We start from the raw sequence: 24,791 nt of genomic DNA on the forward strand, positions 1-24,791 counted from the left end.
GCATGCACTGTCCTTAGGCAACCCAGAAAAACTATTAATCAGCACGTTGCCCAATTATTGGCAGATAACTCCTGGTATGTAGTAGTTTGCCATTTCAGCTAGAAAAGGCATTGTCTCTCTGGTCCCTGTAAAAATCATGGCTTTTGCTATCATTTTTTGATATTGCTGCAAGTCTTTCAAATCACATAGTCCTTACAGAAACTGTGTCCGTCTTTTGGGTATTTTGCCTAGATTAGGTAGCAGCAGGTAAAAAAAGGTTAACTTAGTGTTGAGCTGGCAGTTGATTTGGTGTACAGCTGTGTACTCTCCAGAACAGAGTATAGTTATCAGGCAATGTGTGCTGCAAGAGCACATGCTGCTCATGGAGGCAAGGTAAGTGTTTTTGAAGTGGCCTTGCTGGTTCCCACCAGCATTCATCTTTCCCACAGTTTACTGCGTGGTTTCCCCGTGCTCCTACAAACAAGGACGCCTGACTTACCTGCTTGCAGAAGCCCCTCTGTCGCTCAAGCCTTTCTTTGCATGTTTGGGACATCCCATGTGCCTGTTGAGCTCGCTCGCTCTCTTTCTGGTGCACACAGACCAAGCGCCACGCCTGCACCAAACAAGTTGGAGAGATTTCCAGTGTTTGCAGTGGGTCCTGGCGCTGCCAAACCCACACTGCTGTCCCGTGGGAACGGGAGCTAGCTGTTGCTTTTGATCTGAGTCGGAGTGTGATGTTCCCACTGCCTGCATACAAGTGTTGCTAACAATGGTAAAGCCAAGTAGTTAGCCGTTTCTCATACAGCTTCCTATACTGAGGGAAAGATGGGAGCTTTTCAAACAGAGGTTCAGATGATGCAAGGAAAATTATTTGGAAAATTGGAAAGATGTTGAATAAATGTGTTCATAATTTAAAGGACAAAATATTTATAGCTTTTTAAAATTATTCTCTTAAAGGAGAAGCTTTTTGTAGTTGCTGAAAGCGATAGCTTGTGTAAAATGAACTGCATGTAAATATTTTTAAAAAGCAGGAAAAAGGAAAGATAAGCTACTTCAGAGTTAATTTTGGAGTGGCATATGCTTTGCAATGTGCATTAGGCATGCATCGGTACCTGCCTAATGCACGCTGTCATGGATTATTGCTTTTGCATAGTCTGAACGCTTTCCAAGTCCTTTTGAATGACAATGAGATGCTTTGTTATATAGACATCAGGCTAATGACTTGAATGCAGTATGAAACTCTGGCATAGAGAGATAGTCAGATATGGAGCATGTGTGCCTCGTAATAAAATTGAACAACAGCTACAAACCATACGAAAATTAGCAGGCACTGGCGTGTGTAGATCGAAAAATTAGGAAATACTTCTTGAATAATTATAGTCTGGCGGACACTGCAGGAAAGATTTTAAAATAGGCTTTTCAGTGTATAAACAGATTTTTTTTTTCTGCAAACAGGACTAATCTCTTCTGTTCCTGCTTAGTCCTTGCTATGCAGATAAGACTCGTCCAACCTGTTACTTGGTACATGCTGTTATGGAACTGGAAAACTCAATAGGAAACCTTTTCATTCTTGCATGATTTGTTTGCTGCTAATTCCTGTGAAAGTGTGAAAGAACTTAGGTCTTTAGTATTCTTAGTTTTCTTTAGTGTTTTTTTAATCTCAGATTAGTTACAGTACTGTCCCGTTCCTGTTTATAGCATGCTAGGTCTGATTTAGTCAATTGTTTGGGAAAGATTTTACACAGAGAGTATGTTCCACAAAAAAAATATAAATTTGCTCATGTGCTTAATAAGTTGCAGGGTGTTAAGGATTCAGGAGGCAGAATTGCACATGTCCGTATTTCTGAGACAGTTTCAAATGCTCATATTTGTAGGTTTTGCTTTTGCTATACTTAATAGCAAATTAAACTACTGATTCTATTGATGTGTAGTTTAGTCTTTAAAGAACATCAGGTTTGCATCACAAAAGCAACAAATGCAAAAGCTGATGTTTATTCCTTTTTTTGTTGGGCTTTAATTGCGTTAAGCTGTAGGGCTTCAGGAGTACATGTTAGCCCACACCTGGGATGGCAACAGAAGGTAGAAAGGAGGAGAGGACCCTGCTGGTTGTGCAGAAAATACGAGGTGAAAGGCTCTTAGAGTCTGCAGCAGTCTCACTGCCAGTCTTGCAAACTGTCTGACAGCATTTAGGAAAGGCTTGGTGAAATCAGGCCTTTGAAGAACATAGGGGGGTTTTGGAAGTGTTAAAGGGTTATGTGCTTTACAATGGTATGGATGGTTCTGTTGCCTCAAGAGGAGAATTGACAAAATATTAGTTGTGATGTGTGTGCTTGTGCGTCATGCAAAGCAAGATGAAGTAATGCTGAAACTGGTGCTCCACCCGCATGACGTGATGTGGGCAGTGTGCAGGGGCTCTTTGTGGAGAAATGGTGTTGAAGTTGAGCTGCATGTGAAATGAGGATGTGAGGCACTGTGTGGCAATAGGTATATGATGTGGCACCTGTGGACTGCATGGCAGTGCAGCTGATGGACTTGTGAGCTGCTTGGCAGAGCATGGACAAGGTCAGCTGATAGCAGGCTCCTATGGAAAACTCGACTGGATGTATAGCTTCTCACTGAACATTTCAGTTTCTTTTTTACTAATTATATATCTTGTTAAAATTTTTCTTTGGTGTAGTGGAGAACAATAATGTTTTCTTTTTTTAAAATAACATTTAGGAAGTCAGTTCTGTAAAATCAATGAACAAAAGGCACATCAGCTTGAATAATCTTAATGTAGTCTTAAAGTAGAAAATTTATTGCATTTGACTTCTTGCACCTGCAGTAAGCATTTATGTATACTTGAAGAACTGAGGTAGAAAAACAGATTGTAAGACTTGAATCCTTGATTTTACTTGCAAAATGATTTCACATGGGAAATTAAACATTGGGTTTTTTCTTAAATGTAATAGCTGGTATAATTTAGATTTTTTTTTTTTTTTTTTTTTTACTTTGCTGTAACCTACTTTTTTCTTAAGACCTTTCAACTGAGATAGTTCTTTGAAATGCTTATCATTTTTATGAGGACTCTGGGGAAATAGTGGCTGGGTTGAGGGGAACTATTTGGCTTTGCTTTACTGAGTACTTCTGTGATAGGTCAGGAATGAAATGTTTGGATGGTTGGTGTGAAGAAACAGTAGGTCTAAGCGATCACAGTTTTATTTCCTACAATCAGTAAGATGGAAATATATGTTAAATCAAAATCTTGTAATTGTGTGAAAAAAATTAATTAAAATAGGTCTGGAAAATTAATGGCAAAACCTATTTTTCTTGATCCCTTACTTGATTATTTGGCTGTTTCTCAACCAGTACTAGTTTGCAACAGCCTTCTTACCTAATCTTTCAGATCTCCAGGGTTTTCCAGTAAAAGACATTCATTTGGAGCCTATTTTAAAGAAATAGAAACCTGATTTTATCTCTACATTCCATTTTTTGTAGATCGCTACTGTTGAATGCATGGTTCTCTTGCTGCCTTTAAACCTATTACCAATAAATTTGATTGTGCTAAGCAACAATAACAACAAAAAAGATATTTCAAGGCAAAAGCAAATTAACAGGTAGGGGATAGGTCTTGTATGTGGTAGAATGTAGATTTTACCTGATGCATTTTCCCAACCAAACCTGGAACAGTTCATCCAAGGTGCTGGATCTCTGCTGCTGAAAGGAGGAAGTCAGAGGTATGGTGGGAGATTTCGTGCAGCACTTTACTGAAGAAAGCCTTCAGATTGCTTGGGCAGCAGCAGTTAACCACTTCTGTCTATTCAAGTATGCCTTACCAGCTTTAGGAACAGTGATGTTGTGCTAGTGGCGGGTGAGTTGATAAAACATTGCAGTCATGGCCTCTGCATTTCTCCCGGGGAACACCTTCTCCCTGTGCTGAGCAGTTGCGCACACACATGCGTGCAGTGAAAGACTGTCCCTGCTCTGAAAGGCTTGCTGCTTACCATGTAGTAGTTTCCCTGTTCCTGTGCTCATATAACTGACCTAAAGAGCTGTTACAGTAATATTTGGCGTAGAGATAATAGCTGAAGTGATGCACTGAAGTGTGGAGTGATAGAGGATCCACCCGGGCTTAACAAAACTTCAGTTTTGTCCCTCCTCCACCAATTTTACTTCAGTCACATCATTTTCCTGAGCTGGGCTTTGTAAGCTAACACTTGAGTTAGATTTATTTATGTGTCTCAGGCTGACTTAAACAACTGGGAGAAGTGCACAATTGTTTTTATTATGAGTGGCATGTAGATAATCAAGAGTGAGAAACATTGTGGGAGGGGGTAATACTGACGGGCAGTCCGTTGTTCCAGAGTGGTGGGAGTTGTTCTGGGTGCTGTAATCTTCCTGGGGAGCAGAAGGTGTCGAGCTGGGTCGTTAATGGGTATACTCACCTTAATGTTCCTTATTGCCCTCATACTGTATGAACACTGACTTATCCAAACAAATTGCCACTGTGCTGCTCTAACGTGGCCACATTTGAGTTCATTTAGACATTTGTAATTCATGGCAGTTGCAAAGTGCTTTACCGCTGTTTTCAAAAAGGGGGGAAAAAACCCACCACCTTGCACCTGCAGAGGCAGGGTAAGTACCACTGAAAAAGTTACTTCAGCAGCAGCTGACTAAGCACAGTAGCTTGTTACCCTGCTGCCAGCATGCCTACGCTTGCCCTGTGGCGAGTTGGGAATAATTCAAGGTTGGGTTTTGTTGATGGGAGACTGTATGACTTTTAAATCCATAAAAATGGGAAGAGGTCACTTCTGAGATGTAGATCTTGATCTTGTGTTCAGGGTGGGTTTGCGTGTGAAACATCTGGTTTAAAAGCTAAGCTCAGGCTACAGGAAGATTTGTCTTAACTGCAGTAAGTTTTTAACAAAATTAGACTGTAGGTAGCACACTTAAATAGAAGACTGGTTACTTTTTCAGAAGACTGTGTATTATGACAACAGTTCTTTTGCAACCCTGGGTTACTACAGTACATCTGTGGTTATTTAAACACACACTTTCCCTAGTGAGATTTAGGGTCACTTCCTTTTAAAGTTACTTTGCATCTGTGTTGTATTGTAATGTTTACACTGGGTGGAGCAATGTCAGTCCTGACAGCCCTGGAAAGTGACTGAGCCTTGTGTGAATGTATTTTTCAACTGTCTCTATCTTCCTCCTCCTTATCTGAGGAAATCAAAATGAGCGTATGTCATTAGAGATACTTTCTCCCTTGCCCACTGACACTCTTTTGGGTGGGTTTCTCAAGGTATGGCTTTCTTCTGGAAGAAGAAACCCTGGAGAAAATTGTGTGACTGTCTCTTTCCTCGCTTGTTTCCTTATTATTTCCTTACATCATTTTTGCATTAATTCTATAGAAGTGTGCATGTCACTTCGAGGGCTTTGTGATAATTTTTTTTTCATGCATAATATTTGGTAGAAGTCTGGGCTTTGATCTGGAAATGTGTCACAGTTCTTACATGGGGAGTTCTGCTGGCTTTAGGAAGGCAGGTAAAAATATGTTCATCTTCATGGGTATAAGCGCTAGTAAGGTTGCTATCCTATCATGCGTGGCACTTGGTAGGTAAAAAGACAAAAAAGGAATAGCCGTTTTTTGTGGTAAAAGTGACTCATAGCTAGTGATAATATGTTGTTCATAACTGGGGAAAGCTTACTACTGGGGCGTAGGTTTATAAGAGATATCATTATGTGTATATGAAGTGTTTAATCAGAAATGACCCTCTATGGACAGCATTTTAAATGCAAAATTGACTGCACCTTCTCTATTGAAGTCCTTTTTCTGCACTCATTTTTCATACTACTCTCTTGGAAAAAAAAAACGTAAATAGAATTCTTGTGTTGATTGTAATACTATGCTCTATTGAAAAAAATTGTTTTGTGTTTGTTATCTTAGAATAATGAGTGTGTGTTAGTCAGAGTTTCTTTAAAAAAAAAGACGATGTCAACTCAGGAAACACGCTTTTCAGGATAGGAGAAGGGAAAGGAGAAGAATGGAAGGATATAAAGCCATTGACCAAGTATATGCTCCTCTGTAAACCAAACAAACCAATTTAGCAATGTCTTTTATCTGTTTGTCCACTTAACATCAGAATCTGCCGTTTTCTGGCTGTTTCTTAGGCAGTCTAGTTAAATTTCTAAGCAACATAGTATATGCAAAGAGCGGTGGGTTACTACAGTAAGTCTGTGCATAGCAATTGCCAAACTCTTTGCAGCCTCGAATCAACAGTGTTTCCTGATTGGTTCAACTAAGCTACCCTTAGCTTGATTCAGCCAGGCAGCTCATGTCTTTTGGTCATTTGGTGGACCTGCTGGGGCTTAGAAGGAAGATGTAGAGGCACTCGAGATGGTGGTGTGAATGCAGGTGCTCTAGACTGTGTTATGCAGCATGTCTGTTCTCATTGGAAAATAAGCTAACGTGGAAGGAGTTTGCCTCAACACAGCTGAACCATCAGGAAGATAACATCAAAGGCTTGTCAGAGTGGGACCTAAGCTAATGCAAGATGTCGCCAAGACAAATCCAGAAGAAAGAAGAATGACAGATGAAAACTGAAGTGTGCTCTTGCAGTCGCTGTGGTAATGAATGGTGCTTAATGAAGGCTCTGCTAGGTGTCTTCTAAGAAGTCCATTCTGAATAGCCTATGAACTTGCATGTTGAAGCAGGTTTTGAGAGGGGAGGCAGGAAGTGCTTAGAAATGGTGTGAGTGTGGGACCACTTGGAAGAAGACAAGTAGAATGGAGTGGGATAAGAATGTGAATTATCTGCATGACCACTGTGGGGGAAGCAAGAGGAACAGAGCGTCTGGCCTTTGAAATCTGTTTTTCCTGTGCTTTGACGGTAGTTGTTTTCTCTCTGAGCTAAACTTCCAAGCCGACCCAAAGTTTACATTCTGTTAGAAAGGCTGCACCCCATATGTTTATTGATAGTGCCAAGGCCTTGTATTTACTTCCAGCAGCCTTTGATCTAGGAAGGTATGATGCAAGTACCTTTGAAGGGTAAATGTCTTTTCTGTTTGTGTGATCATTTCCTCAGGCCTTTTTGCAGACAAGTCTTGGGGTGATTGTGGGTGACTCAGAGTCCCCTCCCTGTTAGAGCAGGATCTGCTCAGCAGGGAATGCCATTTCCCCAAACAGACCCATTCTCAGACAAAGCCAGGATGTAACACACTGTCAGAGGGATCTGGGTGTGCATTTCTCAAAGTACCATCTGAGCTTAACCGTATTGGTCTGAGAGTGTGCTGTGGGAGCACCTCTGGAGGCACATGTGAAAATGTTTGCTCAGCTGTGCAACAGTGGAGTATAACTGTGTTAGTGGCACATTGAAGTCTCCTGTTCTGATACAAAGAGTGAAGTTTAGAATTCTTCACTGTCGCCTCTGCAAAGTAACCCCAGTCGTTTGGGCATGTGTCTCTGTGCATCCTGACCAGATCAAAAAGATCCTTGCTGATGAAGTGAGAAGAGACGTGAAAGGGCTCCTCTTGCTTGCAAAAGCTGCTCACGTGCAAGCTAAGTCTTGTCACAGTTGGGTCACCACAACCAAGGCTACTTGGCGTGCAGCTGCGAGGGGGCTCTTGGAGCCTGGGGAGTAGTCCTGCAGTCAGGTCCTGTCCTAGGCTGCACATCTAGAGCTGCTCCATCAGTGCTACTCAATTACTGAAATAGCATTCAAGTTGCAGATCTTTACTCACCTACCCAAAAAGATATAAGTGCCTTCAGGGATGAAGGGCAGTCGGACCACTTCCTTGGCCTGGGGAAATCCTGAGATGGGTGCCTGATGAATTTAAGCTGACCTATTCAGAATTAGTTGCCTCTGAGAGGTGAAGTGGTTAAGATTTTTCTTTGCATGTAACTGGTGATTTAAATTTTTCACATTTCCTCCTTTGCCTGCCGCATTCAGATCAAACAAAGCCTTAAATTCATCCTTAAATTCATCATTGTTCCAATGCCTTGTCTGCTCTCCTTGTAATTACGCTTCACACATCCACAGCTTCTTAGAAGCCATCCTTGTGTATTTGCATTTAGATGGAGAATGACAACTTTTATGTTCCGTGTGTAACTTATAATTAGCACCTCTTCTGACAGCATTCCATTAACGTAAGTGAACATGGGGTGAGTTGAAAGCCTGGCTTTCTTTAGAGACTTCATTTCTGCAGCATCCCAAGTGGAGGGGCTGCTTCTTGGTTTGTTCAGGTGCTTCGACTACAGCAATGTAGTGAATTGCTGTTACTGAACACGATTAAGTGAAGATTTATAAACTGAAGTAATTGTCACATTTTTCCGAATTTTGTGAGTTGCTGCTGTAGGTGGCAGTTAAGTGAGGCTGGCCCTCAGCATGAACTTCTGCTTCTTTTTGGGACCATCCTTCTCCTAACAGGCTCTGACTGCTTGCTGCATTCTGGCCTCTTGGGGGTTCACCACTTCGGGAGGGGGTCGTTTGTTTGTGTTACATATTCATTGTGAGGCTTTCTTGCCTCTTGCAATCAAAAGCTTTCCGCTCCTAGTGTAAATGGTGTGTCTGTGGAGACTGAGGAACAGCCGACTCGGGTATGAGGGCTCCCATCACTGTGGAGGGGAGGAGGAATAGCATGCCCTGCTGCTTGGGGAAGCACCACAGCTTGGAACACTCCTATTGGCAGCGTTTTCGGATGGAGAGTGCCACATCTTTTTTGAAAGTGTCCAAGGCCTGTCTAGTGCGATATTGCTTAAATGGCTTTCATTTACAACTAAATAAAAGTTCAATTTTAAACATTTCAGTGTGTGAGGGAAAATCCAAGTAATAAACCTTTCATTTGTTTGCCTTTTTTGAGTAGGCAGAGAAGAGGTTGTTACCGTTGATTATTTGCATCTTTTCACGAATCTTCTTTTTCCTCTTTTGAGCCTTCAGTGGTTTGTAGACCATAAGCTGAGAAATACTGCTACGAATCCTGGGGTGTGTTTTTAAGCACATAGCTCTCTGAGGATTTGGAGGTTTTAGGCTCAATTCTGTGAAGGGTTTGTTGTGTTTGAAAAACATCTGAGAGTTCCCAATTCCTGCCAAAGTCACTGGGCGCTGCAGGGGCTCATCTCTTCTCAGGAAACGTTCAGGTTTATTCCTGGGAACTGCTTGATGAAGAAAGGCCTATTGATGCCAAAAGGAAGCAAAAACCTTTTAATGGCTGAGTATGAATATATTTTTAAACTTGGCAACAGCAATAGGAAATGAATAAGTAAGAATTTGAACCCAAAGATTACCGTGGAGGAGGCAGAGTGAGAAGATGCTTAATGCTACGTAGGTAGAACTGACTTTTTTCTGGCAAAAGCCAACTTAGCTTCTACTTAACCAAACTGGAAGTTCCCTGCTGCCTGTTATAACATCCCAGCCATCCTCCACTTCAATTTTTTGGTGTAACCTAGAGGGCTGCGTATTTAAAGCATAGGAAGAGATGTATTCAGCATCATTTTTCCTTATGGCTTGAAGGAAAGCTTGCAGTACTGGATTTTCTTGGAACATTATTTTTGTTGAAAAATATTTGCCAGGAGATTTCTTACAATCATTGTAGAAGTACGGAGGGGCTGTGAGGCCTTGATCTCTTGCTCAGCGGTCTAATGCTGCTATCATACAGTCAGTAAACAGGGCTGGATAGACTTGATGAATTGAAGGAGCTAGAGGAAGCAAAAACTTGAAAAACAAATTCCAACTCATATTTCTCCACTGTGAAAATATGTATTTTTGGAAAGCATGTACCAAAGCTGGTTGATGGTGATGCAGAAAATAATTGACTAACAGTACCATCTGCTGTGCTTCTGCCACGTTTTCCTCTTATCATTTGTTTCTGTTCAAAGTGTGTATGTTCTGTGAAATAGTGTTTGATGTGAAACAGAACTTAAAAATATCCAGCAAGTCACAACTTGATGATGTCTCCATAAAGGAAAGGAAGCAAAGGTTGGGACGAGGCATTTTTGGTGCTGTTTGGTATTAGCTTTAATGTCGTCCTTTCATCTGCTTGTCTTACAGTCACTGTCAGGCAAGCTGCTTGGGTGATACAGTGTGAGAGCTGAACACATCTGTGATGCTCAGTAACTTTCTGTGCCATGCGTTTATCCACATTTCTTTTCAAGCTGATGGGCTAATGAATGAAACAGCATATTTAATCTTTGTAGATGCGATCCTGGCTGTAGAAATTGGTGGCAATTCTTCTGTGGAGGCTTTTAGAGCAGCAGAGCCGGGGTGCTGCAGCAAGGCTGTTACAGTGCATCCATGTGATTTCTATTTAATCTTTTTGGGGGGCAATATGTCTTGCCTTGAAATTAAACAAGAATATGTTTCTTAGTCTTGAGAAATGTTGATCAGCAGCTTTGCACAATAAAAAGAGAGTCCATTTTATGTCAAAACAGCTTCAATAAATTTGTGATTTCCTGCAGTTGTACTAAAACGAAATGTTCTCTCTTACTGTTTTGGAGAAAGAGGTTCTGCACGGTTCAGAAGGAAGCGAGTGTTGTTTTCGTGTTTGCTTTTTAGCCTGCCTCCACTCCCTTCTCTGCTGTTGGAATAATTCATTTTGGGACCCAGCAACAGATCTTACTACAATTAGAACTAAAGCAGATTTTTATTTTCATTCAGAGAACACACAGGACAGGAGGAAAGGCAGAATTTCTTCATGCACCAGACATTTTGAAAATGTTGTCATGGGCTGGATTGTCACGTATCAGCATTTGAAGCTCTGTAGTAAGGATTGTCATGTCACTGAGAGCGGCTTCAGAGCACGTTGGTATTTTCATGGTTTCTATTACAGACCCAAGCCTGGATGATGTCATGGGTCAGCGTGTATGGTTTGCAGAGCTTTCTGAGCCAAATCTCTTCTTACTGGAGCAAGTGGACTACCTTCTCCAGCATGGGCTGCTTTGAGCCTAGGAGTATTTTACTGTTTCAGTGTGTAGCAAAGCATGATTTGGCTTTTTTTGTGGTGGGCAGGGAGGATTTGTGCATGTGTTTACTGCTTATGGAGCATATCTGAAGATGATCGAGACTGCGCTAATGTTTCAGTCTCATCTACCTGTCAGAACAGATGGAGCACTTGCGTTTTCCTGGTGACACGTCAAGAGTAGCCCAGCTGCAGAGAGTGCAGCACTGGTTTTGATGCTCCAATCTTGAACTGTTTCCCCCCTGAAGACAGATGGGGTGGGATCGTGGAGTCTCCCAGCTCCCAGGCCGCGATGTGCTTGGCATCTTGATGCTAAGCCTGGAGGTCCAGTTTCCCAAAGCATTTCCACCAATCAGGAAGAGCTTGGGGGTGGGTTGGGTTTTGAGGTTTTTTGAGTTCCCATTCTAGCAAAATCTAAATATCAAAGCTGCTAATCAGGAAAGGTACCTGAAGAACAGGAGCTGGGGTTCACCCTGCAGCTCTGGCAATAGCAAGGTTAGGGCTCCGTCCCTCCATGCGTGAGGGACAGCTTGCCAGGGCCTGGCAGGTGGCTTCACTGCACAGATTTCCTCTGACAGCGCCTGGCAGGCTGTGGAGACCTCTTCTCTTGGCACAGGTCCACACAGGGCCTGAGCTGACTGTGGTTCTCCAGTGCTTTCTGCCTGACTTCCTAACACTGACTTTGGCAAAACTGTGCAGTGTTATGAGTTACAGCATCACTCAACTCAAGTTTTCAAAAGCTTTAAAGAGCATATTGACAAACGTCCTAAATGGCCAGGTTAATGGTGGACAGAAACAGCGTCTCTGTAGATGCTGGGACTATGGTAACTACAGACTTATGTTAAAAAGTGGACATTTCAGTACACAGCCAACGTTTCTACTCTGAATCAGGAATGCCATCTAGTGCGATACGACTTGTTTGTAAATAAAAGCACCCCTCAGTATGAGATGAGGCAGTGTGCACAGAAACTTGATCCCTACACGATAAAATAATATGAATTAAAATAAGTTTTAGCTGTTGTCTTCAGGTAGTTTAAGGGCTTGTCTGGAACTTAAGAGATGGGAGGGCCGGTGCTCTCAACTGCATGACCAAATAAGTAGCTACTCAGTGTTTATTCCCTTATCCTTTTGCTTTTAAACCTGTACCACCTCCTGTGCACTGAAGTTGGAGGAAAACTCAGAACCAGAGTTGGTTTGATATATTTCAGAAGGGGAGGCAGGGGGTAGATGGCGATCCTGAACAGCAAAATGGAGGGGAATGACCCCTCACCTGGGTGAATGAGTAGTCAGCTGTGCATGGCCAGCAGCCTGGGCCACTAGACACCATGACAGCACGAAGAGGTCTGCAGTAGTAACAACACATGACTAACCTTGCTGAGCAGCGCCGGCTAGTCCTGTAAATGAGAGAGCAGCTGTGTCCACTGGGCTGTCCTGGAGCAGGCACGTTCGTCATCTTTTAAACCCGCAGGAACTGTCATTATGGCAAAAAGGAGATGTCCCTTCCCCTCACCTAGGTCCCTCCTCTCTTTCTCTTCACATGCGCTTTAGAAAGATGATGTTGCTGGGATCAAGGAAGGTTCAGGGTAAGAAAAAGCCTTTAGCAGTATTACAGCTGCTGTTTTTGCAGCAAGCGGCATGTAAGATGTTTTAGGTTCAGTGTTGGGATACACGTAGGAAAGATAGCTACTTCTTATTGTAAATATTATTGTTGCAAGAGACACAAGTTACAGTTGTTTAGGGTTTTCCTTTTGTTTTAAGGTAATCAGAACCTCTGAGCAAAACAGCTTGATTGCTCTGAATTTGGATGCTTGCCAGCCTAGAAATAGAAGGATATCCGTAATCCACATGGACGTAGCACAGTGCTTTAGTAGAAAACAATTTGCAGGGTCATAATATGTGGCCTGGGGTGGATAGCTGGGTTTTTTTAAAGATTTTTTGTTTTAATTGCTGCTTCTAGTTTTTAAGCTACTTGCAAGTTTATGGGCTCCTCTTGCTCTAAGTTGAGATCTAGGCATTTATCTAAGTTGAGATCTAGGCAAATGAGGCATTTACAGCAAGGCATAATGTAAAACAAGAACCCTGCCCAGCCAGTGCTGACAGCAGATTTTATCCTGGGAGAACAAATAAAAACAGCCCATGAGGTTTTCCCCAGTTCTTCCAACATGTCAGACTGATGTTCTGTTTGCCTCCTTTGCAGTGAATTTTTTGCTCATGCCTGTATGTGCACATATGTGTTCTGTTTTGTCTTAATAATTGAGACTTGGTATTATTGTTAAGAGAGTTTGTGGTAAAAAGGATGAAATATATGAGTAGTAATATTGTGCTAATGCTTTGGTTTATGATTAAAGTTTATGAACTCAAATAAACCTTTAATATTTGAGAGTTGTTTGATTTGGGGGGAGGGGTGTGGGTTTTTTGGTTTGTGGGTTGTTGGGATTTTTTTGTTTGTTTGGGTGGGGTGTGTTTTTGTTTTTTTTTTTTTGAAAGGTGTGGAAACTGAACCTTGTGAGCTGATGTATAGTGTCCAAGTGATGACTTCCCTTCATTTTGCTGGAGGTTTGCTCATGTATGTTGAAGGTCAGGCCTGTTTTGCACGACTGAAAAATGTGCTCTCATTGCCCAACGCAAAGTCCGTTGAAACTGATAGGAATTTTTTTGCCTACTTCAGTGGGCTTTGGCTCACCCTCCTGCTCTGCAAGTTGAAACAGCTGAACAAAACACAAATGCTCTTGGTCAGAATTTCCACTTGTTTGTTTCGCAGTGGATTTTCACTCTGGACTGATTCAACCTCTCAGTGCTCTACCAGCCAGGGCAATACGCACCTAGTTATGCTGATATTTGTGGATCATCAGTAATGCTTTTCAATCTTGGTTTACTGCTGATAGTGACACACTGCAAGAATAGTAATCTGAATAATTTACGGATCCTGCCCTTTTTACCCAGCAACAATAGAAAAAAAACCTTGTTAATACCAAGTCATGTTCTGTATAGGTTTATCATACAAAGGAGAGAACACGGATGAACATGTGGATCACCACTAACTCCCCACATCAGACATCTGGCATGTGGAAATGATACCCAGTTTGTTAACTGGATCCATGTAAAGTATTGCGTGATTTTTTTTTTTTTGTTTGTTTAAGAAAGTTGATCTCCACTGTCTCCTTGCTAATAACTCCTATGTGAAGAAGCTGATCAGGGGAGCAAATTTTAGGCTACTATTGAAAGCTAGACAAGCCAGGGTAGTGAAGTCATTACAAGATAGGATGCTTGACTCTAGTAGCGTGTGGAGGCAGTTGCTCAAAGTCCTCAGTGTTTTATAGGAATGGCCTCTACTACGGTAATGCACCTTGAAAGATCTCAAGTATTCAAATACTATTGCATATGCCATACTAAATAATAACGCACAAATGATATGGTATGCTCTAGTAGTGACGTTAGAGTTTTGAAAGTTAACTGAGGTTGTTAAGGAGGTTGGGAATGAGTCTCTTAGAAGTTACTCTTTTAGTCTTGACAGTGTTCCCCAAGAGGCTTGTGTTCAACATCAGGGCTTTTATGTCTTTCTCTGCCCATCTGAAAAAGGCAAACAGTCTCTTACCTGGGAAGATAAAATGAGATTGGGCCAGTTTCAAAAAGAAATGCATTGGCTGTGGCTTTTGTCCTTCTGTATTGTTAAGATGAACATTTTAAACTGCTTTCATTTCTTACCATCTTGGGGTTCAGCAGAGAGCTATGCCAGCTCAACAGCTTGTCTCCAGGAGGCCTGGATTTGAAGTGTGCCACGACAATCTGTGGATTGCAAATAGCAAAATCTATTTTGAGGAAAGTTGGCACAATATCTGTGTGCTGTGTACTCCAACCAACACCATGAGTAACCTAATAAGTACTAGGGAGAAAACAAACAAAACCAAGTATGTATATTTGATGTTGCAGTTGTATTAAAAAGTACTGTGTAGGTCTGAGTGCGTGGCATTCATGGTGTGGATCGAGACAGAAATAGTAACAGGGTGGGCTGAGGTGTCAGCAGCATTGTGCAGACCAAAATGTGTAAGTGTATCAAAAGACATGAAGCGGGAGAAGGAGCTTTGCTCCCTTTAACACAGTTGTCACACTTGTAAAAAGTAGGTCCCACTTGTGTCATTTAATTTCCTGTATGTACCTCTGTCTGTTGAATGATGAAAGTTATGGCTGAAGAACTGACAGGGAGAAACACGACTGGGAAAACAACTGATGCTCAAGGAGCAGGAGTTAAAACTAAGTTAAAATTGTCCTTTTGGATGTTTAGCATTGCACGAATACTGTTATTAGGCTCAAAAACATGCTTGGTGGTAGCTTCAGAAGGGAAAAGTAAAGGTGGGTGGTGTAGAGCTGAAGCTGTGCACCTCATTGCAGTAACAGTCTTGATTAGGCCAAACACATCGGAAGAACTCCTTGCAAGAGGGTTGTATGATTGTCAAGGGAAGATATTGACTGCAGGGCAAAAAGGCTGCTGGGAAATGGCAAGAAGCAAGGACTACCACCAAGGGCAGTCATTTTGTTCCTTTGCCTTCCCCACTGTGTTGGCTTGAGTGCTTGTGCAGCCACCGGGGAAATGGACTGGGGACTGGTAGGGGAAGAGGAGCTGATTGATTCAGGTTAAGTTGTACCCATCAAAACAAAACAAAAAAGGTTTGTTTTACAGTTGGTGCCAGTGTTCCTGACACTGGGCCATGGTGTCACAGGTTGGTGAAGAGGATGTTTCAGAGGTCTCTTTCATGCAAAAAGCCAGCGTCTCAGCTGTTAGAACCATCTCTTGTGTTTTTTTCATGTTTGCTGTTAAGAGATTTTTTTCAAAGTTTATAGAAAGGATATTTACAGAATCATTTTTTACTTCCTGGAATGTTTGGAAAATGATGTTTCAGTCAGGAAAAAATTTCCAGATAACTTGAACAGATACATTTAAAAAATGCTCTCAACTTGAAACGCGTTCACTTAAAAAATCATCTGCATGCATACAATTTCAAGCAGTAGATGTAGCTGAGATTGCTTCTATATTGCTTTATATTCCTCCTAATTTTTTGTCTTCTGCAATTGGTATCTCCCATATCTGGCTGCACAAAGCTTTCCTGGCATACACAGGGCAACTGACCAACTAACTGATTGTAGGTATGAAATTGCTTACATGCCAAATGACATCAGATGCACAGAGGAAAAGCTTCTATTATATATTGTTTGTAACAGAAGGATTATGTATATTTACTGAATCAGTGACCTATGATTCCTTTTTAAAAAAAAAAAAAAAATAAAATTGTTTATATTGTTTGCAGAAGTGGGGTACATAGAGCCTACTGGAAACTTCTGTTTTGCTATGTTTGGAAACAGTTCAGCACTAACAAAGTTGGAAACTATTTTAAATGTGCACACTCTAACCCCTGAATATGTTTTTGTGTCTTAGTGACGCAAGTACCTTCTTGCTGCAGTTCCATATAGGGAAATTTGCCATCAGACAGCATCATTTTCCTGAGCTCACATTGAGTCAGGAAACCACCTATGCAGTAGTCAGACCTCTTGGTTAAGTGTTACAGCAAAGCAAGTCCTCTGCCTCTCCTTTAGGGATGATTAAATTTTCAGTAGATGATTACTGGTGTGGTACTTGAGAAGATGTCACTGGTGGGGAAGACAAGGCTCTTCCCCTCCAAACTGGGACACTTGAGAAGTTGAGTACTAAGAAGAATGTAGGAACTTGTATGGAAGGAAGAATGTATGTATGCAGTAGGCTGTGCAGCGGGGTAGAAATAGGAGAGAGAAAAATCTGCATCCACATACTATACCTGCATGATTTTTCTTCCCAAATGTCCACAAATATTAGAACAATAGATTCTCTTATTTTGCAGAACTATTTCACAGAGGAGATGTAGTTTAAAGGGTCTGTTTTTTCATGAAGTCATCCTACTGTGCACGAGACACTGCTTTATTGCTGGTTTGAGGTGGGGCTGGTGGAATTGAGTGCATGCGTATGTAGTTGAAGAGTAACAGGAGGATTCGACCTGGTGTTTTCCAAATTTGAGACCTTCTCTTTAAATACACTTTTGTGATTGCTTTAAATGCAACTACATGATATTCCAGGTAAGCAGCTTTCCAAATTTATTTAAGGTCCATTTAAAGTACAGAGTAAGTTTTCGAGCCCGTTTATAAAGTAGACAAAACTTAATCTCTGAAAGTGACAGTACCTTCAAAGTAGTGGATTCTTTTTTACTCTTAGGGGAAGAGTTGGAGTGGAAGTCTGGAGGAGAACAAGAATGCTAGTTTTTACATCAATCATTGCAGCTGGATTTGCCAGCTCATGTGCTTATCGCCCACATTGACTTCTTCTCAATTTGTGCTTTACAGTTAAATGGATGGATAATTTTTCCCTTCCCACCCTTCTTGATGTGTGATATTAGGAGTAGAAATCCCAGGGAACACACGTCCTGTACCTTATATGTTACATTACTACGCAGTATGGCAAATACTTGATATAACCGATTTGTCAGCTATAACCACCCTGTGGATTTCAAAATTACTTTTGTGCTGGACATATACCATTGTCTGAAAACCACAGTTTCTGCACAAAGTAGATACTTGTTGATAACCCTAGTGTAAAGTGTTAACCATCCATTCTTTCTTTCCTAAAGCTTGTACAACGAGGATAGAAACTTGCTGCGTATTCGAGAGAAAGAGAGGCGGAATCAGGAGGCTCTGCAGGACAAAGACAAGTTCCCCGAGAAGACTCCCCTCTTTGCAGAACCCTACAAGGTAATGATAGGGGGTGTGTGATAGAGGGAGAGGAGGAAAGAGGGTTGGGGTGGAAGAGGGGAGTTGTGGCCTTTGCGTATGGTATAGCAGACTTAAGCACAATACATGCAAACACAGCATCTTCTCATTTGCTTAATTTAAATTCATCAGAGTATGTGCTTAAAGCTCTGTACACCAGCAGAGACTTTGGTTGGACAGGTTCACTGGGGGGCTTCCTGTAGTCTTGGAGATTGAGGGAGAGTGCTTGTTGGCTGCCGGTCTGTCTGCAGCTGTGATTGAAACTGGGGTCTGATATTAGTGTTCCTGAAGACTACAGGCACACCTGCAATCTTGGCTCAGAAGAACTAATGCTGACTTTGTCAGTTGCGCTTGCTTTTGACAGACTGTGCATGCAGGATCAAGATGAGCTTGCATAACCTCATTTGTGGTGATGTGTGGTGACTAAAATAAGATCCTGAAGAATGCCTCTTCTTGAGCTGGTTCTCTTGGGGTCACGGAGTCCATGCTTTTTAAATTTCCCCCTCTCTGTTTTTCTGTTGCAGACTAATAAAGAAGATGAGTTGTCAAGCCGAATTCAGAACATGCTGGGCAATTATGAGGAGGTCAAGGAGCTCATCAGCAACAAATCCCATCAGAATCTCATAGGGATTCCAAAAAGTGTTCCTCCTCTGATCCCACAAGGAAAGCCTGACCGCCCATACTTCCCTGAAAAAAGCAGCCATACTTTACCGTCATCATTCCACCGCACAACCTGTCATCCACCCATGGTACCTACAGTTGTAGCTCCTCCCCCTGCAAGCCACTCCATACACTACCAAAAGGCACAGTCAAGAACAGAACCAGCTTCTGGTTTGCACACCAAGAGTCACAGCTTATCCAGTGGTTGGAGCCATGGTCAAGAACACAGTCGTGGTGGTCAGGAAAGTCACATAGGTTTTCACCACAAGAGAAATGATAGGCGTGCAGTTGGTGAAGGTCGTGCTAATGAACTTCAGGCCTCCCTTTTGGCACTTTCTCCATTGCTGTCATCTTTGTCTTCTCCAGTGACGCCCCTGTCACCTCTACATTCCAGCCAGCGTGTCAATTCCAGGTCACAGAATAGTAGCAGAAGTCATGGAGTGACTTACAGTCAAACAAAATCATCTCAGGACCTAGTGACAGGATCACAGGAGAAGGAAAGTCGGGACAGCTCAGCCATTAACCTGACCAGCACCACCCAGCCTTCATCTCAGACTTTTCCCCCACCTTTGCCATCAAAAAACAGCGCAATGCAGCAGAAACCAACTGCCTATGTCAGACCAATGGATGGCCAAGATCAAGCACCAGTTGAATCACCGGAGCTCAAACCTCTCCTAGAGGAATACCACGGAGAACCCTATGAAAAAATCTCAGATCTGAAGGCGACTGCCAAAGCCAAGCTATCCAAATTGGAAATCCCTTCTGAGCCTATAGAGGTGAGTGCAATTGTTGGGCGGCTCTGTTGCCAGCAGGGTGAATTCAGCTGTGAGCGAACAGGTCATTGAAGGGCAGAACTAACAGAAGCAATGATGGCTGCGCACGCATTACGGTGTTTAGAAGGTACATTTTGAAGTTGGCTTTTGCTGACCTGGGTGAGATATCTGTTTGGATGGTGAAAATACAACACTTGCCATGATTCTGTGGTTTTCTCAGTGAGGCTGCAGCAGGTTTTGTGGTTAGAGAGACTGGAGACTGCTTCTGTTACTATGAGTTTTGTTTTGCCTGTAAAGATTGTTGAAAAGGAGAGGGGGGAAATGACATTATGAGAAGGTCAAGTGGTGATGCACCTGCAGTTAGTACATGCAGAGTGTCAGTACTTAGTCTGAGTGCTGGTGGGTAGAGGCCCCAAATCCTCACTGAATATTGGGACAGCTGACTGTGCACTGCGTTCTGTAGTCACCTGGTAGGTTGAAGGTTTGAGGGCTTTGTGATAGTGACTGTGAACACCATAGGGTTCTCCTAAGTAAGTTTGTAAGAGCTCACTGTAGTCCCTCAGAAAAGTATTAATGTAGACAAAAGCCATCCTGTAGATTTCTGCCAGATGGATTTCGCCTAGATTCCTCGGGAGGCATGACACCATTCTGTCTCCTGCTTCATCAAATGCCTTTTGAGCAAGTTCTGAAGGTTTACGATCCTAAAAGTTCTGTAAAATGTTGCATTCAAGCAAAGAGATACCCTCTTTCTTGTCCCAGCTATGAGCAAAACAAGCAGAAGGGTGCTATATGATTGTTCTTCAGCAGAAGGCAGTCTGGGCCCCAAGGGAGAGTGTGGGTGCAGTCTCCTTTTCATGTAAAAGGCTATTCATTAGCTGCAAACTGTAGGCAATTTCATGTGGAAAATGAGAGGAAACTGGCAAAATTACATTGGTGAGAACTTATGGAAATGCTTTCATATGAAAAGACTTTATTTGCTTCAAAATAGGTTTGGCATTGCACATCATACCTCAAAATAGGAAATGCACTGTGGTATGCATTTCATTGTTTGCTTGACCAGATATTTTACTCCTGGGGGAGAAACTAAAGCAGTGCAGAGTCTTACCTTCTGCATTACCCATTCTTCATTATCCATTGCCAAAAAGATAAAGGGCATTTCTGAGCTTAAAACTCTTTGCCTCTTTGTGTTTTTGTTTTTGTTTTTTTTTTTTTTTTTATTTGAGGGCATGCTTAGTTTTCAGAAATAAGACTTCCGTGTTCTCTTGTGGTCCCATTTCTATTTTCATCTTATCTCTTTTCCCATCCTCGTGCTTTTTTATGTCATCTCGTTTATCTCTGGTTTAATATAATTTTAGATAGGGCAGCATTAGCTATGGTGCTGCATGCTGAATGAAACTTCTTTCTCACTTTCCATTGAGCATGTGACTCTGAATCCAAATGCCCATAAAAATCCTACAGCTGCCAGAGCACAAGTGGCATTACCCATGCTGGTGCAGGAGTGCTGTTAAGTCTGTGGCAGAGTTAAGAATGTAATAAAAAGGGAATTGAAGATAATGAAATAAATGGTTTTGTACAAACCAATACCCTGGTTTTAATTATACGCTTAGTCCATTTTGAAGCTGATAGATGAAACCTTTTGTGAACATGCTGAATGATTCTCATTTGAGGCAGGTATCTTTTTAGGCTGTGACCTCTGACAGTTTTCATTCATAGGTGATTGGGATAACGGCTCTCATGAAAAAAGCCATGACTTCATTTTCTACTTGTTTCAGGCTTGTCATTATCATATTTACTTCTGTTTGGTTTCAGTGATAGTCTTTCAGTGCTAAAGCCTGGAGAGTGAAGAGGAGGAAACAGCGCGGTTGCACACCTGGATATATTCCCTGTGTGCTGGATGCACAGTACGAGGGAGGTGACTGGGGAACAGGGCTGGGCTGGTTTGCTTTTAGGAAACTTCCAGTGACGTAGGTTGCACGGAGGTGAAAAATTCACCCAAAGAAAGGGATCTTGGGAAGGGTAATCAGGGAGTCCTTCAGCTGAAAGGTTGGCCCTCCCTTTTGTTTTTGATGAAACAGGAGTTGGGGGCAGGCTCCTGCCCTCTCATGACCCTGACAGTGAATAGGTCTAGACAGTAGATACTGCTGTTCTTCCCTCTTCGTCCCAGAAACTGGGAGCACGGTTTTACAAATTTTGCTTAAACTGTTCAGCCCCGGTTATACTGAACCTAGTATAGTTTTTCCCGTGATCTCCCTTGATCTCTCCATTTAGGAAAGCTGTGTCTTCTACCACGTGTTTTTTGGCTAATTGAATTTCTAAGGCATATGTCACCTGCAGCTGTGAATTTGTTATTGCCAGCTTCTGTTCATGGCAACACTGACAAGTTAAGCCTTCCAGTCTGAATTCACTGTAGAGCCTGGATAGTGGATAACTGTGCAGTGACTCACTTTGCTTTCACATAAAGAAACTGAACAGCTCTTCCCCAAATAAAAAACTTCACTTTCAATCGGCATCCCCATCCTCTTTAAGGCATCTTTCCAAATCTATTCTGAGAAGACCTAAAAATATAGTATATGTGAAACTTAGATGTGTCCCTTCTGTTAACGTGCCAGCTTTTACCTCTTCCCCCAGCACCTAAATAAAGGTGCTTTTAAAGCCATTCTCCCTTTTCATGTCTTTAGGAGAGCCACAGCACCAACAGAGACCCTTGTATTACCTCCATTGGCAGAGACTGTGATGTCTTAAAGGGAATTGGCTTGATGGCAGGTCCAAGAAGCAGTAAGGCTGGTTTGAGAGAGAATGTTGATAAATCCTCAAGCATTATTAAAGGTATAGTGTCTGGAGGAATGTGTAGCACTTGATGCTCACTGAAGATTTGGCTTTGGTTTCCTGGCAGTTTCATAAAGATTAGGGAGTTGCTCCTCTTATCTGATGTGATGAGACCTCATTGGACTCTCCTCTTTCACCTGCAAACTGGGAAGCAAATAGTGAAGCAACGAATTTAAAAAACAACAAGAAACAATAAAGGTGCCCAGAGGTGTTAAGTCTTTTTGGTAAAACACTGTATTATCCTTGAAGCACACGGTATGCACAAAAATCTCTGTGTTCAAAGTGGGATTGCCGTCATCAAGTTCTGTTCACCTCATTGAACATTTCTGAATGGCCACCAGTTAAAACATGATTGTTGCATAGTATATAGTAATGACTAAATACCTGGAAAGAAGTTTGGATGACAAAAATAAAAAGTCCGTTCTAGATAAATAATTTTTCACTGACTTTTCTGTGGCAACTGAGCTTTTCTACTGTAAGGAGAGGTGAGGCAGGTGAAGCCTGTAAACTAGAAATAAATAATATTGCTTTATCATGCATCCTTTAAAAATGAAAATCTTTAAAAATATATATAGCACTGTCATTTGGTCTTAACTAATGAATACAGAGTATTTAGCATTAAGCTACTATAGTTGTCTTTCTACGAGCCTTATATGTATTTATTATTTACTGAATAGAAGGGAGATTGTGCTTTTTTTTCTCTCTTCTCTTTTTATTTCTGTTTTTGATTCTTTTCTTTTTCTGCCCCCTGCTTTGCACCCAGAGAGGTAACAAGGTGTTACGTCTGTCTCCTGTGCTGCCCTCTTTATAGTCCGAAGTGCCTTACATGATTGGAGAAGGGCTTCCTTGCTTCACCACAAGCATTGTGTAAATTTGTCTTTTTGTTGGTGTGTGACTGCTAAAGAAGCAGATCAAACACAAATGACAATTGTTACTACTGTTTTTGTTAATGTTTGCTTACAGTCTCCAGAGCAAAGAGCGGAAGAGCTGGAGGGTGAGGGCATGTGGGGCAAGGAGCAGGTGGTTGGTTCAAAAGCCATAAGGACATCTTGTATTATTACTTCATTTTAACCAGACTCTACTGTTCAAAGTTAATGTGTCAGACAGCAGAAGTCATAAATTAGAGGTAGTCTTGTTCATCTTCCTCTTTGATGCTTGGAGATGCTTGCAGCTCTCAGCTGCAAGACTTTTCAAGTTTGAGATCCTTGCTTATTCACTTGGCTCTAAGGTCTAGGCTTGGCTTTTATGTAAAATACCAAATAATAGGGTAATTGTTTAAAAAAAAAAAAGGCATAGTGTTGCATTCAGCCGTCAGACCACCAGAAATGGGTAGTGTTTGTTCTTGCTGCTTGGAAGCCCAATCAGTGTGAAGAAAGGAACAGGATCCTGCATCTGCCTAGGGTGTGTCATGAAGAGGGGTAGGAGGGGTGCGAAGAAATAGTGCTTCTAAGAGAGCGGTTGAGTCCTTGCCAGCTTCTCCCATCAACTATGGATGGACTTAACTCTTTGGCTTACGCCAAACCCAACTTCTCTCCGTAGAGTGTCTCTGGCACCATTGCAGAACATTTGTCCAAATTCGGTTGCTCAATCTGTCTCTTTGCAAAGTCTATCGCTTTGCAAAGTAATGGGAGACCGAGAAAGAGTAGTTAAATGGGGATTTGCGAATCCTGCAGAGTCCAAGAGCAGGATAGATAAGGTCAGGCAAGAATTTCCATAAACTGCGTTGCATCTTTCCAGATGACTCAGAAGTCAGTGAGAAAATCAGGCTTAAACGAGCTGCCAAAGCTTATTAATCACTGGGAAGTTTTTTGGTTGAGTTTTTTTTAGGTGGTTATTCTTCCTATGAAGGACTTGTGATCAGCCATCCTTACTGGAATCAGTTATGATTCCAGCACAGCATTTAGACCATTGCCTTTCTCTTTGGCAACTGTAGAGAGTGCTGTGTTTAAAAAAGAGGGACAAAAAAAACCCCAACTACTGTAAGCTGCTCTGTAAAGCTCCGTCTGCCTAACACAGCAAATGTCAAAACATCTATATGACACAAACTCTCACGTTTCTCCTGAGCACTTGACATTGTCAGGTTGATATTCTTGAAATGCAGGGCAGCAAGAATGAGTGGCTGGCTTGTGAGCAAGTATGGAAAATGTCAGTGAGGTCGTTTTACTGGATCCCTTAGGTTTCCTAACTCTCTTTCAAGCCATGATTGTCTAGTGCCAGCTGTGTGAGTTTGTACATGCTAGAGAGAGCGAGGGGAAGGTATTGTGTGCCACTGGGACTGCAGTTACGGTAGGGTAGCTGTGATTTGAGGGACAGCATGGAGTTTGTGGGCTTTGTTGCTGCCCATGAGTCCCGGGGATGAAAGGAAGGAAGCATCACTTGAAGGCGGCTGAAAACATTGTTTAAGAGTCTGCTCTGTCTTGCAGGAGTTTCATATGAGGATGCTTTCTTTGTGCTATAATCGCTAAACAAAACCAAATCAAACTTTCAGAGCTTGTCCGCAAGCTGTGCTTAGCTTGAAGTTTGTGGTCTCTATTTTAGTCCTTCAGAAAAGCTTGTGCACCTGAAGGCCTGACTTGTTTTTTTCTGCTAAAGTGCTTTGTCTAATAAGTGATAGTGTATCTTTCTAGGAATGGAATTATGTGTCTTGAGAAGTATCATTGCTTCAGTTTCACTGATTGTAACAGCTATATTGGCATAACTCAAAAGAGGAGTAAAATCATAGTGCTCTGAGTTGTGTGCTGGGCATTTTCCTTCCTCTGAAATATAGGGGTTTTGGCTCTTCCGGAAGAGTGGCATCTTCTTCCGTGAAGGCTTAACCATCCCTGTCTTTTCC

The 24,791-nt window shown here is 41.9% G+C and overlaps 1 protein-coding gene across 4 annotated transcripts in view; it reads left to right on the plus strand.

The window, feature by feature from the left end:
* The window catches only part of AFF1 (ALF transcription elongation factor 1), a 96,576-nt gene that overhangs the window by 14,861 nt on the left and 56,924 nt on the right, over positions 1 to 24,791 (plus strand). For 2 of the 4 annotated variants that reach the window (XM_054203925.1, XM_054203927.1), the window contains exons 1-3: positions 13,482 to 14,010; positions 17,561 to 17,681; positions 18,224 to 19,135. In XM_054203925.1, coding sequence (XP_054059900.1) covers positions 13,982 to 14,010; positions 17,561 to 17,681; positions 18,224 to 19,135 — 1,062 coding nt within the window. In that variant the 5' untranslated portion in view covers positions 13,482 to 13,981. Of the gene's footprint in view, positions 1 to 13,475; positions 14,011 to 17,560; positions 17,682 to 18,223; positions 19,136 to 24,791 lie in introns of those variants that run through there. The other 2 variants (XM_054203929.1, XM_054203926.1) reach the window with 2 other exon arrangements.

Source organism: Rissa tridactyla, chromosome 5 (genome assembly GCF_028500815.1).
Source record: "Rissa tridactyla isolate bRisTri1 chromosome 5, bRisTri1.patW.cur.20221130, whole genome shotgun sequence".
Lineage (NCBI taxonomy): Eukaryota > Metazoa > Chordata > Aves > Charadriiformes > Laridae > Rissa > Rissa tridactyla.